We start from the raw sequence: 13,814 nt of genomic DNA on the forward strand, positions 1-13,814 counted from the left end.
CCTTTCTGTTATCTCTTTTCTTTTTCTTTTCTTTTCTTTTCTTCCTTCCTTCCTCCCTCCGTTTTCTTCTCTTTCCTTTTCTTCCTCCCACCCTCCCTATCTTTCTCCTTCTCCCCTCTCCTCTCCTCCCCTCCTTCCCTCCCTCCCTTCCTCTCTTTTCCTCTCTCTTTTATCTATACAGCCATTCTTTTCACTCTTTCATAACCTTTCCCCACCTTTCTGTTATCTCTTTTCTTTTTCTTTTCTTCCTTCCTTCCTCCGTTTTCTTCTCTTTTCTTTTCTTCCTCCCACCCTCCCTATCTTTCTCCTTCTCCCCTCTCCTCTCCTCCCCTCCTTCCCTCCCTCTCTCCCTTCTTTCTTTCTTTCTTTCTTTCTTTCTCTCTCTTTCTTTCTTTCTTTCTTTCTTTCCTTCTTTCCTTCCTTCCTTCCTTCCTTCTATCTTTCCTCCCTGATTCCTTTCCCCTTTCTTTCTTTTCTTCTTTCCATCTCTTTCCTCCCTCCCTCGCTCCCTCTCTACACACACAGACACACACACACACACAGAGAGAGAGAGAGAGAGAGAGAGAGAGAGAGAGAGAGAGAGAGAGAGAGAGAGAGAGAGAGAGAGCTTCCCAGCTAAATCAATGGCCATTTCTTTTCCTGCGGAGTCTCACCTCATTTCTAAGAACCGCTTTTTATATATTGCCTAGCGTCAGGTTGGCTCACTGACACGGCGGCCTACGAACTCCCGATTAGCCAAACGTGGTTAACAGCAAGGCATACCGCTTTCTTGCTCTCTCTCACCACCTCTTCACCACAGCAGTTAAATAAATTTCGCTAGAATCGATGTGGATTGTTTCTACATAAATTACTTCAGGAAAACCTGGCTGGTATATGTGTGTGTGTGTGTGTGCGCGCGTGCGCTGATTCCCCCCCCCTCTTTTCCTCCCCCTTCTCTCTTTCTCCAGTCTCTTCTTCTTGTCCTCCTATTGATCATTTTCTGCTTGGACATCTGTTCCTTTTTTTCATATCTTCTACACACCAATTCTGGTCTAGCCCTCTATCCTTTTTAAAAAAAAAAATATGACAATTTTACCAAATCTGCATTCTTAATAAAAATAAGGAGAATTAAAACACGGTCCTGCAGTTGTCTAAGCCAGGGGTCTCCAGCCTTGGCAACTTTACGACTTGTGGATGTCAACTCCCAGAATTCCTCAGCTGGCATGTTGCCAAGGTTGGAGACCCCTGGCCTAGACCACCACACTTGGTAAAAGATAATCCTTCTCCTAAAAATATTCTAAAGAGATAGCAATTATGATTTAGCTATTTGTGGGATTCACACGTTTCATTCACTGTATACACACAAACACATATAAAGACACATACTTCCTTCTCTGTGTAGTTATCAAAATAAACTGTTGTATTTGCAGTATAAATATATAATTAACATTTATTCATCTGTAGCATTTTTATACTTTCTCTCCCAAGATTCACAATGTGTCAAGAAGATATGGTCTACTATAAATTACGGATTTATTTCCACCTGTTATGGGTGAAAGTAAATACACTACTATGAAATAAAGATAACTCTAGGAATAAATCTAAAAATAATAAATTTGCTTAAAGTCCATTCATCCATCCACCCATCCACCAAAAAGGACAGGTTTTAAGTTACCAATTCTGTTCATATTTGTTACAGACACACCCCAGTAGATCTTGGGACTTATTTTTGAGTGGGTTTCTTTAAGAGTTGTCTGAAGCCTAAGTCTGAAGGTTTTCACTGGACGGTCTCTAGATGACTTTATCTGGAGTTCTTTGTTTTTTATGAGAGAGGAGTCATGTAAAATAAGGGCAAATGATCAGGCGGGTTATTCAGGTGTCATTACCCCTCCCATTTTTAGGAAACTTGTTGTGCGAATGAGTGGCAAGCATGGAAACCACTATTTTTCAAACTTGGCAACTTTGAGATCTACGGACTCCCAGAATTCCCCAGTAAGCATGTTCAACCAGGGAATTCTGGGAGTTGAAGTCCATATTTCTTAAAGTTTGTAAAAACGCTGATATAAGCTGCCATGTGCAAAACTCAAGGACTCTAGAGACTGTGCTATGCGTTCTTGGATGCTTTGGTGTCAAAGGTATGCCTTGAAATTCTGCTGTAGGCCCCTCCTGATGGGGTAGCCAAAAAAAGTCAAGACAGAGACTACAATGGTACGATCCCCACAGTGGTCACACTATTGTGCCCACCATCTTGACTTTTTTGACCACACCTTGCAGTTACTCCTGTCAGGAGGGAGCTAACACCAATTGGTTTCCCTCTGTTTGGACAGAAGTGCTGATGAGAATCTAGTGCAGGGGTAGGCAACCTTGGCTCTTTTATGACTCGTGGACTTCAACTCAGGTTCAGGAATTCTGGGAGTTGAAGTCCACGAGTCATAAAAGAGTCAAGGTTGCCTATCCCTGATCTAGTGGAATCAAAATTGATGGTTCTTCCTCCTTTCTCAAATCAGAGAAACTGATACAGAGAGACTCCTATGTGACATCATTTGGTTAGTGAATAAATCCATTGTATAGATTGTGCAATGGTCCAAATTACTGACAGGTAGTGGTGTAAATGCATCCAGTAAACCAGTTTTTCCTCAACCGTGACAATTTTACAATATGTGGACTTCAACTCCCAAAATTCCTTAGCCAGTATGGCTGACTGGGGAATTCTGGGAGTTGAAGTCTACATGTCTTAAAAGTTATCAAGGTTGAGAAACACTGAGCTAGCCTTTCAACTAGTTTCATTTAAAACACAGCCGGCCTTTCTAACACTTGATAGAAACAATCACTGTGTTTCACACAACAGCTATATACCCAGGTATGGCATTGTTGGTCAATTATATTTAGCTGTTATGGATATCATCCTAGCAACTTACATGAACCAAACCATCACCTTAACTCAGAAGAAGCACTACTTATTCCAGGGGTAGGCAACCTTGGCTCTTTTATGACTCGTAGACTTCAACTCCCAGAATTCCTGAGCTAGCTGGCTCAGGAATTCTGGGAGTTGAAGTCCACGAGTCATAAAAGAGCCATGGTTGCCTACCCCTGACTTATTCGATCAAACGCAGAAATCAGATTTTGTTAAACTGGGTTTAGAATTCACCAGTTGTGTGAACCCCAATATCAGCTAGACACCCATAGAAGAGGGAGCGAGCCCTGTGAATCTCTTTGTAGATTCATAATCTGAAATTCCAATCAATCTGAATAAAAAAAACCCAGCTTATTCAGCCCACTGTACCTCTAATGTGCATGGATGTAAGAGCATCGTTCAGTATGATGGCAGAAAAGAACAACACAATAATTAGCTCTGCATTAGAAGAGGTGTCCTGTTGTATCGCTGCCTTGGCACTTTTCCTATCCAAAATCACCCCTAGCTGGATGACTCTTAGGAAGGGGGTCCATGGGTTCTCATTCTTATTATACATTTAACAAGTAAAATATTCCAGCTGACAAGCAGGAAAAGCACTGGCTGTGCACATCAACATGCACACCTCTCTATACACCTCGGCACAGTGTTTCTCAACCTTAGCAACTCAAAGATGTGTGGATTTCAACTCCCAGAATTCCTCAGCCAGTTCACATATGGCAAGAGTCTTCAAACGTGGCCCTTTTATGACTTGTGGACTTCAACTCCCAGAATTCCTCAGCCAGGCACGCTGGCTGAGGAATTCTGGGAGTTGAAGTCCACAAGTCATAAAAGGGCCACGTTTGAAGACCCCTGACATACAGCTTCTCTGTATGTGTGACTACATAGCAACCAACTTAGGTGGCAGGCAACAGATTGGAGAAAGCTCTGCCTAGGGAAAAAAATTAGGCTGTGGACCCCAATAAGAGATTAATATCACAAATCTCTTGGCATATACACTTTAAGCACTTCATTGCACGCTTCACAAACTTACAACTGGCCTGTTGCATCAAGGTCAACAATTCTGGGCTTGAACAGGAAGTTTGGCCACAGCATCATGGTTTGCTCTTACATTGAAGACAGAGGCCCGGGAAGGCGAGGTATGATCCAGGCCAGGCCCTGCAGTGAACTTGCAAGGTGTTGGTCTAGAACAGGGGTAGGCAACCTTGGCTCTTTTATGACTCGTGGACTTCAACTCCCAGAATTCCTGAGCCAGCCGTGCTGAGGGGAAAGGAACAGTTTCCAAGCTGAGCCATGCTGGCTCAGGAATTCTGGGAGTTGAAGTCCACGAGTCATAAAAGAGCCAAGGTTGCCTACCCCTGGTCTAGAACAGGGAGATCCTCTTTCAAGCACAAAAGTTCATTAGGAGACTTTAAACCAGTCTCTTATGCTCAGCCTGGTCCACCTTGCAAGGTTGTTGTGGGATCAATGAGAAAAAGGGTGTCATGTGCACCACTATGTGTACATCTCTCTCTCTCTCTCTCTCTCTCTCTCTCTCTCTCTCTCTCTCTCTCTCTCTCTCACACACACACACACACACACACACACACACACACACATCTGTCTGTCTATCTATCTATCTATCTATCTATCTATCTATCTATCTATCATCTATCTATCTATCATCTATCTATCTATCTATCTATCTATCTATCTATCTATCTATCTATCTATCTATCTATCTATCTATCTATCTATCTATCTCTATCAAATTTATATAACAGCCTATCTCTCCCAAAGGGGATTTTTGGCAGCACACAGCCATAGATAAACTAGCCAATATAAAACTGATGAAAAGTCACAGTAATAAATAGCATAAAAACAAAAAGTGCTAAGCCTGGGCGAAGGGAGGATCAAAGTGGCTCCCTCCACCATGAAGGGCTGATCTTGGATAATGGGGGGGGGGAATTCAGTGCAACCAGTTGGGGTGGGCTCAGATTGACTTGGGGAGCTGAGAGACCAAATTCCTAACTCATATCCTCCTGTTTTCAAGATGCCCATTTCCCTGTGGACTGTGGGAAGCCTGGGAAAATCAGAGGCTCTCCCATTACAAGAAAAGCTGCGGGGGGGGGGGGTATGGGGGTATGAGTCCGCAAGGAGAAGGGCGGGATATAAATTTTAAAAAATAAATAAAATAAATAAATAAATAAATTATACAGTAATTCATTCCAAAATGCAAATCTTCAGATCCGTACAGAATGTTCAAGTGCGCTGAGAATTCTTCTGCATTCCTTTTTCCAGTAATTATTTTTTTTTATCCAGTGAATTATTGTTTATCTTGAAGGGCCGTTACAGATTATGTGCTAGTTCTGGGCTTCATGTTAGCCACCGCGTAATATCAGCTTTCCATTTATATTCATTATCCTGACTGATCTGTCTTTCTAAATTGTACACAAGGCCTGGGAATAAGTAACTGGTGTCACTATTGGCTTTATTTAGTTCTCTTTTACCACCGGAGCATGACAAGACTTTAAGAGAGTCCCATTGAAAGGTAATTGATTCTTTCCGAATGATATTTTTTGGGGATGAAAGGGAGGAAACAGACTGAAAGGGTTACAGGCTCAACACTCAAAGCAGATCCGGCTGAATTCCGGGCAGCCATATTTAACGAAGACTGCTTTGAACCAATGGGGGTTCTTGACTTATTTAAAGCCATGAATATTCAGCTCTTTTTCTTAGCAAGGGGCGGGCTTGGACCAGCAATGTGTCCACTCTCTCAAATTTAAGCATGCAAATAATTCCGGCCTTTAAAATCTGAAACTCTGAATGGGTTGGAATGATCTAGCTGGCTTTTAAATCTGAATTCTCTCGGTGTCTGTCTCCCACTCGCATTTCTTTTAGAAAACCACAGATATCTCAGTATTTCTTTTACGTCTGTCCATATCAACTGCGGCCAAAATGGTTATTGTTCTCTGTGTGTATGTATTTGGTTATAATCCATGTTTTTGATTGTTCAGTCATCCAGCTTTGGGTTTTTTACATTTCTTACAGAAGATGGGTGTAATCCTGTAGAGAGCGGCCTGGCTGGAAGGAATTAAATAACCCTATTTCAGGGTTGACTTTCCTTGGAATTGCACTGCTTTTGATGTCTTAATGGTTTTTGTTTTAGAACACTTGAACATGCCCCTGTTTGGGTGACAGTGGTGGTGGTGGGGGGACAATTCTGCAACAGATAAACATAATTTCAAAAGTCCTCATCTTCACTCCTTTCTTATTTTTCCTCCACCGTCTACCATCAAGCTATACCTCAAAACTTACAAACTGAATTGCAGGAAGAAAGTAGGAGAACCAAATGAAAGGGAGGATGAGGGTAGAGGGTAGAGCCAGATTTAAAGCTAGAGTTTGCAGGCCTCTTTGCCTGCATGCCCTTGGTTCTAAGACAGCAAAGAGAAAGCGATGCTTACCCCTTGATATGGAAGGACGGGTCCCCACCACCATCACCACCCAGGACCAGAGAAGGAAAGAGATGGTGGAGCCTTGGTAGGAGAAGACAAAGGCAGGAAAGGCAGGAGGGAGAATGTGGGTATGGAGTTAATCTGCCGTGTTATCGATTAGGGGCTGAGTAAAGGAAAGGAGGAAGGATGAAAATTCTGCTCACAAACCAGACGAGAAGGTGCCAGGTCAGAGCAGTTTTGGTCACCACGATGTAAAAAAAGATGTTGAGACTCTAGAAAGAGTACAGAGAAGAGCAACAAAGATGATCAGGGGACTGGAGGCTAAAGCATATAAGGAACGGCTGCTGGAATTGGGTATGTCTAGTTTAATGAAGAGAAGGACAGAGGGGGGACATGATAGCAGTGTTCCAATATCTCAGGGGCTGCCCCAAAGAAGAGGGAGTCAAGCTATTCTCCAAGGCGCCTGAAGGCAGGACGAGAAGCAACGGATGGAAACTGATCAAGGAGAGAAGCAACCTAGAACTAAGGAAAAACTTCCTGACAGTTAGAACAATTAACCAGTGGAACAACCTGCCTCCAGAAGCTGGGAATGCTCCATCACTGGAAGTTTTTAAGAAGAGACTAAACAACCATTTGTCTGAAATGGTACAGGGTTTCCTGCCTGAGCAGGGGGTTGGACTAGAAGACCTCCAAGGTCTCTTCCAGTTCTATTCTATTCTATTCTATTCTATTCTATTCTATTCTATTCTATTCTATTCTATTCTATTCTATTCTGTCGTTGCAGGGGGGGGGAAATGGTAGTTGTAGTCCAACCCTATTGGACACCAAGATGGGGAAAGTTGCCTGAGAAATGGGCCACACTTAAGACCCCCAACTTTTTCATTTATCGTAGAGGAGATTTCTTTTCTGGAGAAAGAGAAAGAATTCCTGGCTGGAATTTTGGATCAAGCCTCTGTCGGTGTAAGGCTGATAGTTTTCCTGCAGAAATTCATGACAATTGTTCATACTTTGGTAGCACCATAAATGACCCATTAGTCTGCCTTCAGACAACAGCTTAACCCAGGATTAACTCATTTTCGAGATTCACACATTACATGGAACCACACCTTAATCAAAGAGACTAGGTTTGCTCAAAATGTAAAAGCTGCTTTCACCTGCCCCCAAATCCAGCAAAGGTTAAGAAGTTATAAGAATGCAGACACTAGGTTGGTGCCTGATCTGGGTGAACTAATGTGCGAAGAACGCCTTTCTTATAGTGTGTTGAGTGTATAATAATAATAGTGCGATGATGTTGTGTCATAGTTACAGCACTCTCAAATGTATATTTTGGAGTGTTTGTGTTTAAAACAGGGCATTTATGAACAGTGGGGAGAAAATGTGTTTTTCCTTACTGTAGAAGAACTTAGGATCAACCCAAGATAATGGTTATATGTGCTAACTTGAGTTGTACAAAAGAGGAAGGAAGGAAGGAAGGAAGGAAGGAAGGGAGGGAGGGAGGGAGGGAGGAAGGGAGGGAGGGAGGGAGGGAGGGATGAAAGGAGGAGGAGCTGGAAGAGGAAGAGGAAGAGGGGGAGGAGGAGGAGAAGGACAAAAGTAAAGAATAAACTACAGAACTCACTGCCACAAGAAAACGTGACAGTGATAGCTAGGAATGTTGAAGGCCAGGGCAGGAGAAACTGGGCCAAGGAGAGAGACCTATCACCAGCTAGGAGGAGATAAAAAGTTCCTAATAATGGTATTTTTCTCCCATTGATAGGTAAGCTGGTAATTAAATGATAAAGCCAACCCTGGATTTTATGGATATGAAAGACTGAGAGCCAAGGGGAAGAGCTCCCTAATTCCCCAAAATAAGCCCCGATGAGATTTCCCTCAATTTTCCTCTTCTATCATCTCCTGGATGGAACTGGTTTCCTCCTCAACAGAAGTGGCCAAAACGTTTCCTTTTAGCCAAGTTTGCCTTTTCTTCCGCACACACACATATATATAAAGAGAGAATTGATCCGCGCTGCCATTGGTGAAATGAAGGACTGGAGTGTCTGCATGTTGTGGTCAAACAAATCAAGATGGTGACCACAACGTGTCTACCCCTGCACCTGGAGGGAGAGGAAAGGGAGAGTGGTGGGGAAGGTGGGGGTGGGGGTGGGGGAGAAGGCAGAGGGAAGAAGAGGTTAGAGGCCCTTGGACCTTTGCAGGGCTGTATATGGCTAGGCCTGGTGTGTGTGTGTGTAGCAAAATTGCTCAGGCTTGTGCCTTTTTTACAGGTGGGCAACAAAGGAAGGGGGGGGAGGAAGACAAGAAGGAAGGAAGGAAGGATTGTAGGAAAGAAAGAGGAAAACCACACTTCCCCCTGCTAAAAACCCCACCCTTCCCTCAAAGCAGCTACGAAAGCGAAGGGGGGGGAGGGAAACCCTGCATTGGAGGAGGGAGGGGAGGTTCTGTCAAGGAGAGGAAGGGGCTGGATTCCCCAGAGCCCCCACCTTTGAACTCTAGGCTTCCAAATGACAAATTGGGGGGAGGGGAATTCCCGCTCCCCTTCCACAAGAATTCCAACTCATCTTCGGAATCGATTTGGCAACAGATTCAAGAGGGACAAAAGGAGACGAACTATTCACTCTCCGGATGAGATAGAAATCCAGGCGATCCACTGAGCCCCTCCCCCCCTCTACCCGAAGCCAAAGTGGCCCCGCGGCTTTAGAAAGCTGAGGGAGAGCGGATTAGGTGCGATAAAGCAGTGGAGCCCCCATCTTCAGGGGGAGTATACCTTAGGTGTGAACGAACAATAGGCCGATCCAACCACCTTCCTGCCCTTCTAGAGACCACCTGTGATCGTTGTTAGTGAGAGGGAGCAAAAGTAAATTGGGTTTGTGAGCCAGGATAACTCTAATTCTATTATTATTATTATTATTATTATTATTATTATTATTATTATTATTATTATTATTATTATTATTATTATTATTATTATTGCTACTGCTGCTACTACTACTACTACTACTATTATTGCTGCTGCTGCTGCTACTACTACTACTACTACTACTACTATTATTATTATTATTATTATTATGGATCATTGCACAGTCAGCCAGATGTTCAGACTGGATTTGGCATTTTGTCTACCTAAGGAGTCCTTACCCAGGACCTGGGATAGGCAGATGTGGATGTTTGATGGTATTACAGATATCGTCGCAGGATGGAAGCAGTTCCTAGTAAGGCTGCCTTTTGCAATTTTTTATTATTATTATTATTATTATTATTATTATTATTATTATTATTATTATTATTATTATTATTATTATTATTGCTGCTGCTGCTACTACTACTACTACTACTATTATTATTATTATTGTTATTATTATTATTATTATTATGGATCATCGCACAGTCAGCCAGATGTTCAGACTGGATTTGGCATTTTGTCTACCTATCGAGTCCTTACCCAGGACCTGGGATAGGCAGATGTGGATGTTTGATGGTATTACAGATATCGTCGCAGCATGGAAGCAGTTCCTAGTAAGGCCGCCTTTTGCAATTTTATTATTATTATTATTATTATTATTATTATTATTATTATTATTATTATTATTATTATTATTATTATTATCTCTTCTTTCCCAGTTCCTGCCTAACGTAGAGGGAGCAACCATGGACGAACAGCCCCACTGGCCGAAGGCGAGATCGGCGTTTGGGCAAGGCAGAGGAAGGCGAGAGATTTCAGACCCTGAGCGTGAATATTTCTCGAAGGAGATGCCTGTTAACAGACAACAGAGATTGCTAAGGCTGAGCATCTTTGTAGCTCAGGGAGGACACGAGGGGTCCTTGGTGCTCGCTGAGCTTGCTTGTTTTCTTGCAGACGTTTCATTACCCAAACTAGGTAACATCATCAGTGCTAGTGCATGATGGTGTTACCCAGTTTGCAAGAAAACAATCAAGCTCAGAGAGCACCAAGGACACCCCCTCCCCTTTCAGATATTCCCTTTTATTCCTTCTCTCTCACCTTTAACACCTAATAGCGGAATGGTTTTTTTTTTTAAATAAAGCTATTTAACCTCTTAAAAATGCATTGAGGACCACACTAATAATCAAAGCATCACCCCCCCCCCAAAAAATTCTTACTATAAATGAAGGGATGCCCATCTTCTCTTTCACCAGAGACATTTTTTAAAAAAATGGCTAGAAATTAATTCTGGCTTTTTTTTCCTTTGCTTTTTACAAATAACCGGGCGGTGGGAATCGGTTGTACATACAGGGCGCTCCGATTCCCCCGTTGCGAAGGCGCTGTCTAAAGAGGTGCTAAGGATGCACCCAAGCTCAGACTACGGAAAACAAACGCTAACCCAGCTGCGCATGAAATAAGTTTAAAAAGTAGCCGCTTCAGCAAAGAACCGCTGCTTACTTGGCGAGTGAAGCTGCTCTAGGAAAGAGCCGCGCTGTACTAGCAGCCATACACACACTGTACTAGCAGCCATACACACACACACACACACACACACACACACACACACACACCCGAAGTCTTTCTAGAGCAACCTATTTGAGTGACTACAAGCGCAGGCGCGCGCACGCAACACCCCCCCCCCCCCCACACACACATACACATCACACACACGGTTCTCGTACACCTCGCGCTAAATCTTAAAGCCGGGGTTCACCAAACACAACTGCAGCTGCCTTGGCAGAGCGCGCGGTGTCCGAACAAAGAAACCGCCTCGAAGTGATTCCTACTTCACACAACCCGCTAAGACAATGCCTGGGTTCCCACAACGCTTTGAACCCTTGGCTACCTCCCAGCCTCGTTCGAGCCTCCTCGGAGCGTATTGTGTGGAACTCAGCCCGAGAGGAAAAAGAATCTGGAATGGATGGATGGACGGACGGACGGATGAAAACACACACACAGACTCTTCCGTTCAATACGGTCTGTTTTAGGAACGCCTCCACGTATTGTAGGCGCGTGTAGGCTCGCACCTTGTGTACACACAGGGCATATTGTGCATACATTTATGCCCAATAATACCCACCCGTTTCCCCTAGCCTGGCTCATTCTAGGCGGGCTGGTTTTCAAGTCCCGCCATTCCAAACGGGACGGATTCAAAAGGCGCAGGGCAGGTCATCCCTCAACCATTATCGTTTTGAACAGTGGAATTTGGCGGGGGTGGGGGGTGATGGAGGTGAGGGTGGGAGAGAGGGAGCATATCTGCTGTCCAGCCCGCGGACGAGCTCCTTTCCTCTGCTGTGCAGCGCCTGGCACTTGCGCCTTCAGATGCTTCTCCGCGGCGTCTTCGCCAGGCAAGGGACGCCGAGGTGCCTTGGGAGACCCCAGACGGAAAGAGAAGAAGAGCGGGCACGCGGTGGAAAGAAAGGTCGGGTAGAGCTCCAGCAAAAATCGATCCTGGCGCGGTGTGCGCCCCGCGGATCGGCATACTGTACACACACACACACACGCACACACACACACGTAGGCATTCCTTGAGGAGGGTGAGGAAAGGGTCGGCTGAACCGCCAAAACAAAGGCTTTGCGCGCTGGAAGCAGGCTGAAAGGTCCTGGGCGCCTTTGGCTACCATACACCGGGTCCTGACTTGCAGAGCGCAGCGCAGCGCAGCGCCTCCCTTCCCCCGCTCCTTCCCGGCCTCCTGCCCTCGGAGTTCCTGGCTCGCCCCGCTCCTCGCTGCCTGCGTTCCCGCCTGCCAAGCCGGCTGAGCCCGGGGACCCGCGCGCCTCCCGCTCCTCTCCCCGCCGCCCGGCGCTTCGCCCCCCCCCCCGCCCAGCCCCTTACCGGCCAGCCTCAGGGCAGACATGCGCTGGAACTCGGGCTCCTGCAGCCATTTCCACATCCTGCGGAAGGTCTCCCGGCCGGACTTGAGTTTACTCCAGGGCTTGGGGTTCCGCAGCAGGTCGGAGAGGGTGCCCTGCGAGCGGCACAAGATCCGCTGGGCGAAGATGGCCTGCGGGATGCTGTAGCGCTTCAGCTCGGCCGTGATGCGCTGCGCCACCTCCTTGGTGTTGATCTCCTCCACCTGGCCGGACCCGCCGCCGCCGCCGGAGCCCGGGGCCGAGCCCGGGACCGAGCCCTGCCGCTCCCGCTCGGCCAGCAGCGAGCCGTTGGCCTGGGCGTGCGGGTGGGCGTGCGGGTGGAGGCCGTTGAGGGCGGGCATCATGCCGGCGCCCGGCGCGCCCAGCCCCCGAGCCAGGTGCTCCTCGCTGCGGGAGAGCAGGTGCGGCTCGAAGCCGTTGGGGGAGAGCAGCTTGTCGCCCGCCAGGTGGCCGCCGGGCCCGTAGGGGGCCAGGGACTGCTGCCCGTTGTGGAGGCCGCCCAGCCCGTTGGCCAGCGGGGAGAGGGGCTGCCCCATGGCCGGCATGTCTTTGGGGTAGTGGCCGTAGAGGTTGCCCATGGAGGCGGCCAGGCTGCGCTCCTCGCGCATCAGGGCGAAGCTGCCGCTGACGTTGCCGGCCAGGCGCTGGTGCGGCGGGTGGTGGTGGTGGTGGTGGTGATGGTGGTGGTGGTGCGGGTGGGGAAACTTCTCCGAGACGGTGGAGATGGGCGGCAGGTGCTGCAGCGGCGTCAGCGTGGTGTAAGTGCTCATGCCCGAGGGCGACTCGCAGGCCATGCTCATGGCCGGGTGCAGCGGGCCGCCCAAGCTGTGCTCGGCCCGGTAGTCGCCCGCCCCGTCCAGGATGGAGGCCATGCTGGAGACCATGGCCGGCCGGCCGTGCGAGGAGACCAAGTTGCGGTGCGTCGACGGCGGCGGCGGCGGGGGAGGCGGCGGCGGGGGAGGCGGCGGCTGCCGGCCGTGCGCCCCGGCGGGGCTCAAGAGCTCCCCGGCTTGGTGGAGGTTGCCCAGGCCGTCGAGGTTCAGCTCCATCGCTCGCTCGCTCTCCCCCGGCCAGCCGGTCGCCCCCCGCCTCCTCCTCCCCTCCCGCCCGCCCCCTCCGGATCTCCGCCTCCCGCCTCCTGCCCCGCCGCCTTAAGCCAGATGGCCGGCCATCTCAGGAGGTCGCCATCCGCGGGTCCGGACGCCCCGCAGTCTCGGCGGCGGGAGCGACGGCAGAGACCGCGGCAGGAACAGCAACAGCAGCAGCTGGACACGCGAGCGGCGGCGACGGCTCCCCTCCTGCCCGAGGCTGCGGGGCTGGGCGCTCGCCTCTCGCTTCGCCCTCTCGCTCGCCCGCCTCCGCCTCCTCCAACCTTCGCCGGGGCTGCGAATCGCCGCGCTGCCTCTCAGCTCTGCCTCCCTCTCTCGCCTTGACGTCACGGCTCGCAGCTCCGGTCTGTCCGCCTCTCCCGCTCGGAGGCGCGCCCAGACGCGCGCCCCCGAGGCACACACGGGTACGCACGCGCGCGCCTCGGACCCGCCGCTGCCGGCTGGCTGGCTGGCTGGCTGGGAGGGAGAGGAGCGAGCGCCCACCTGCCGGCCTCGCCTGCCGGGCGCTCGGCTTCCGTGGCCCAGCAGCGGCCGGGCTCTGCCTCCACCTCGCGCGAGAAAAATGGGAAAGT

At 48.4% G+C, this 13,814-nt stretch overlaps 1 protein-coding gene across 1 annotated transcript in view; it reads right to left on the reverse strand.

Annotated features, from left to right (window-relative positions):
* LOC107282184 (one cut domain family member 2-like) overlaps positions 1–13,182 on the reverse strand; it is a 76,069-nt gene extending 62,887 nt beyond the window's left edge. Inside the window, exon 1 of the mRNA XM_015809937.1 lies at positions 12,096–13,182. Within this exon, the coding sequence (XP_015665423.1) occupies positions 12,096–13,182 (1,087 nt within the window). The remainder of the gene's footprint in view (positions 1–12,095) is intronic.
* Positions 13,183–13,814: the final 632 nt, after the last annotated feature.

This window comes from Protobothrops mucrosquamatus, unplaced genomic scaffold, assembly GCF_001527695.2.
Source record: "Protobothrops mucrosquamatus isolate PMUCROS unplaced genomic scaffold, P.Mucros_1.0 scaffold6, whole genome shotgun sequence".
Classification (NCBI taxonomy): Eukaryota; Metazoa; Chordata; class Lepidosauria; order Squamata; family Viperidae; genus Protobothrops; species Protobothrops mucrosquamatus.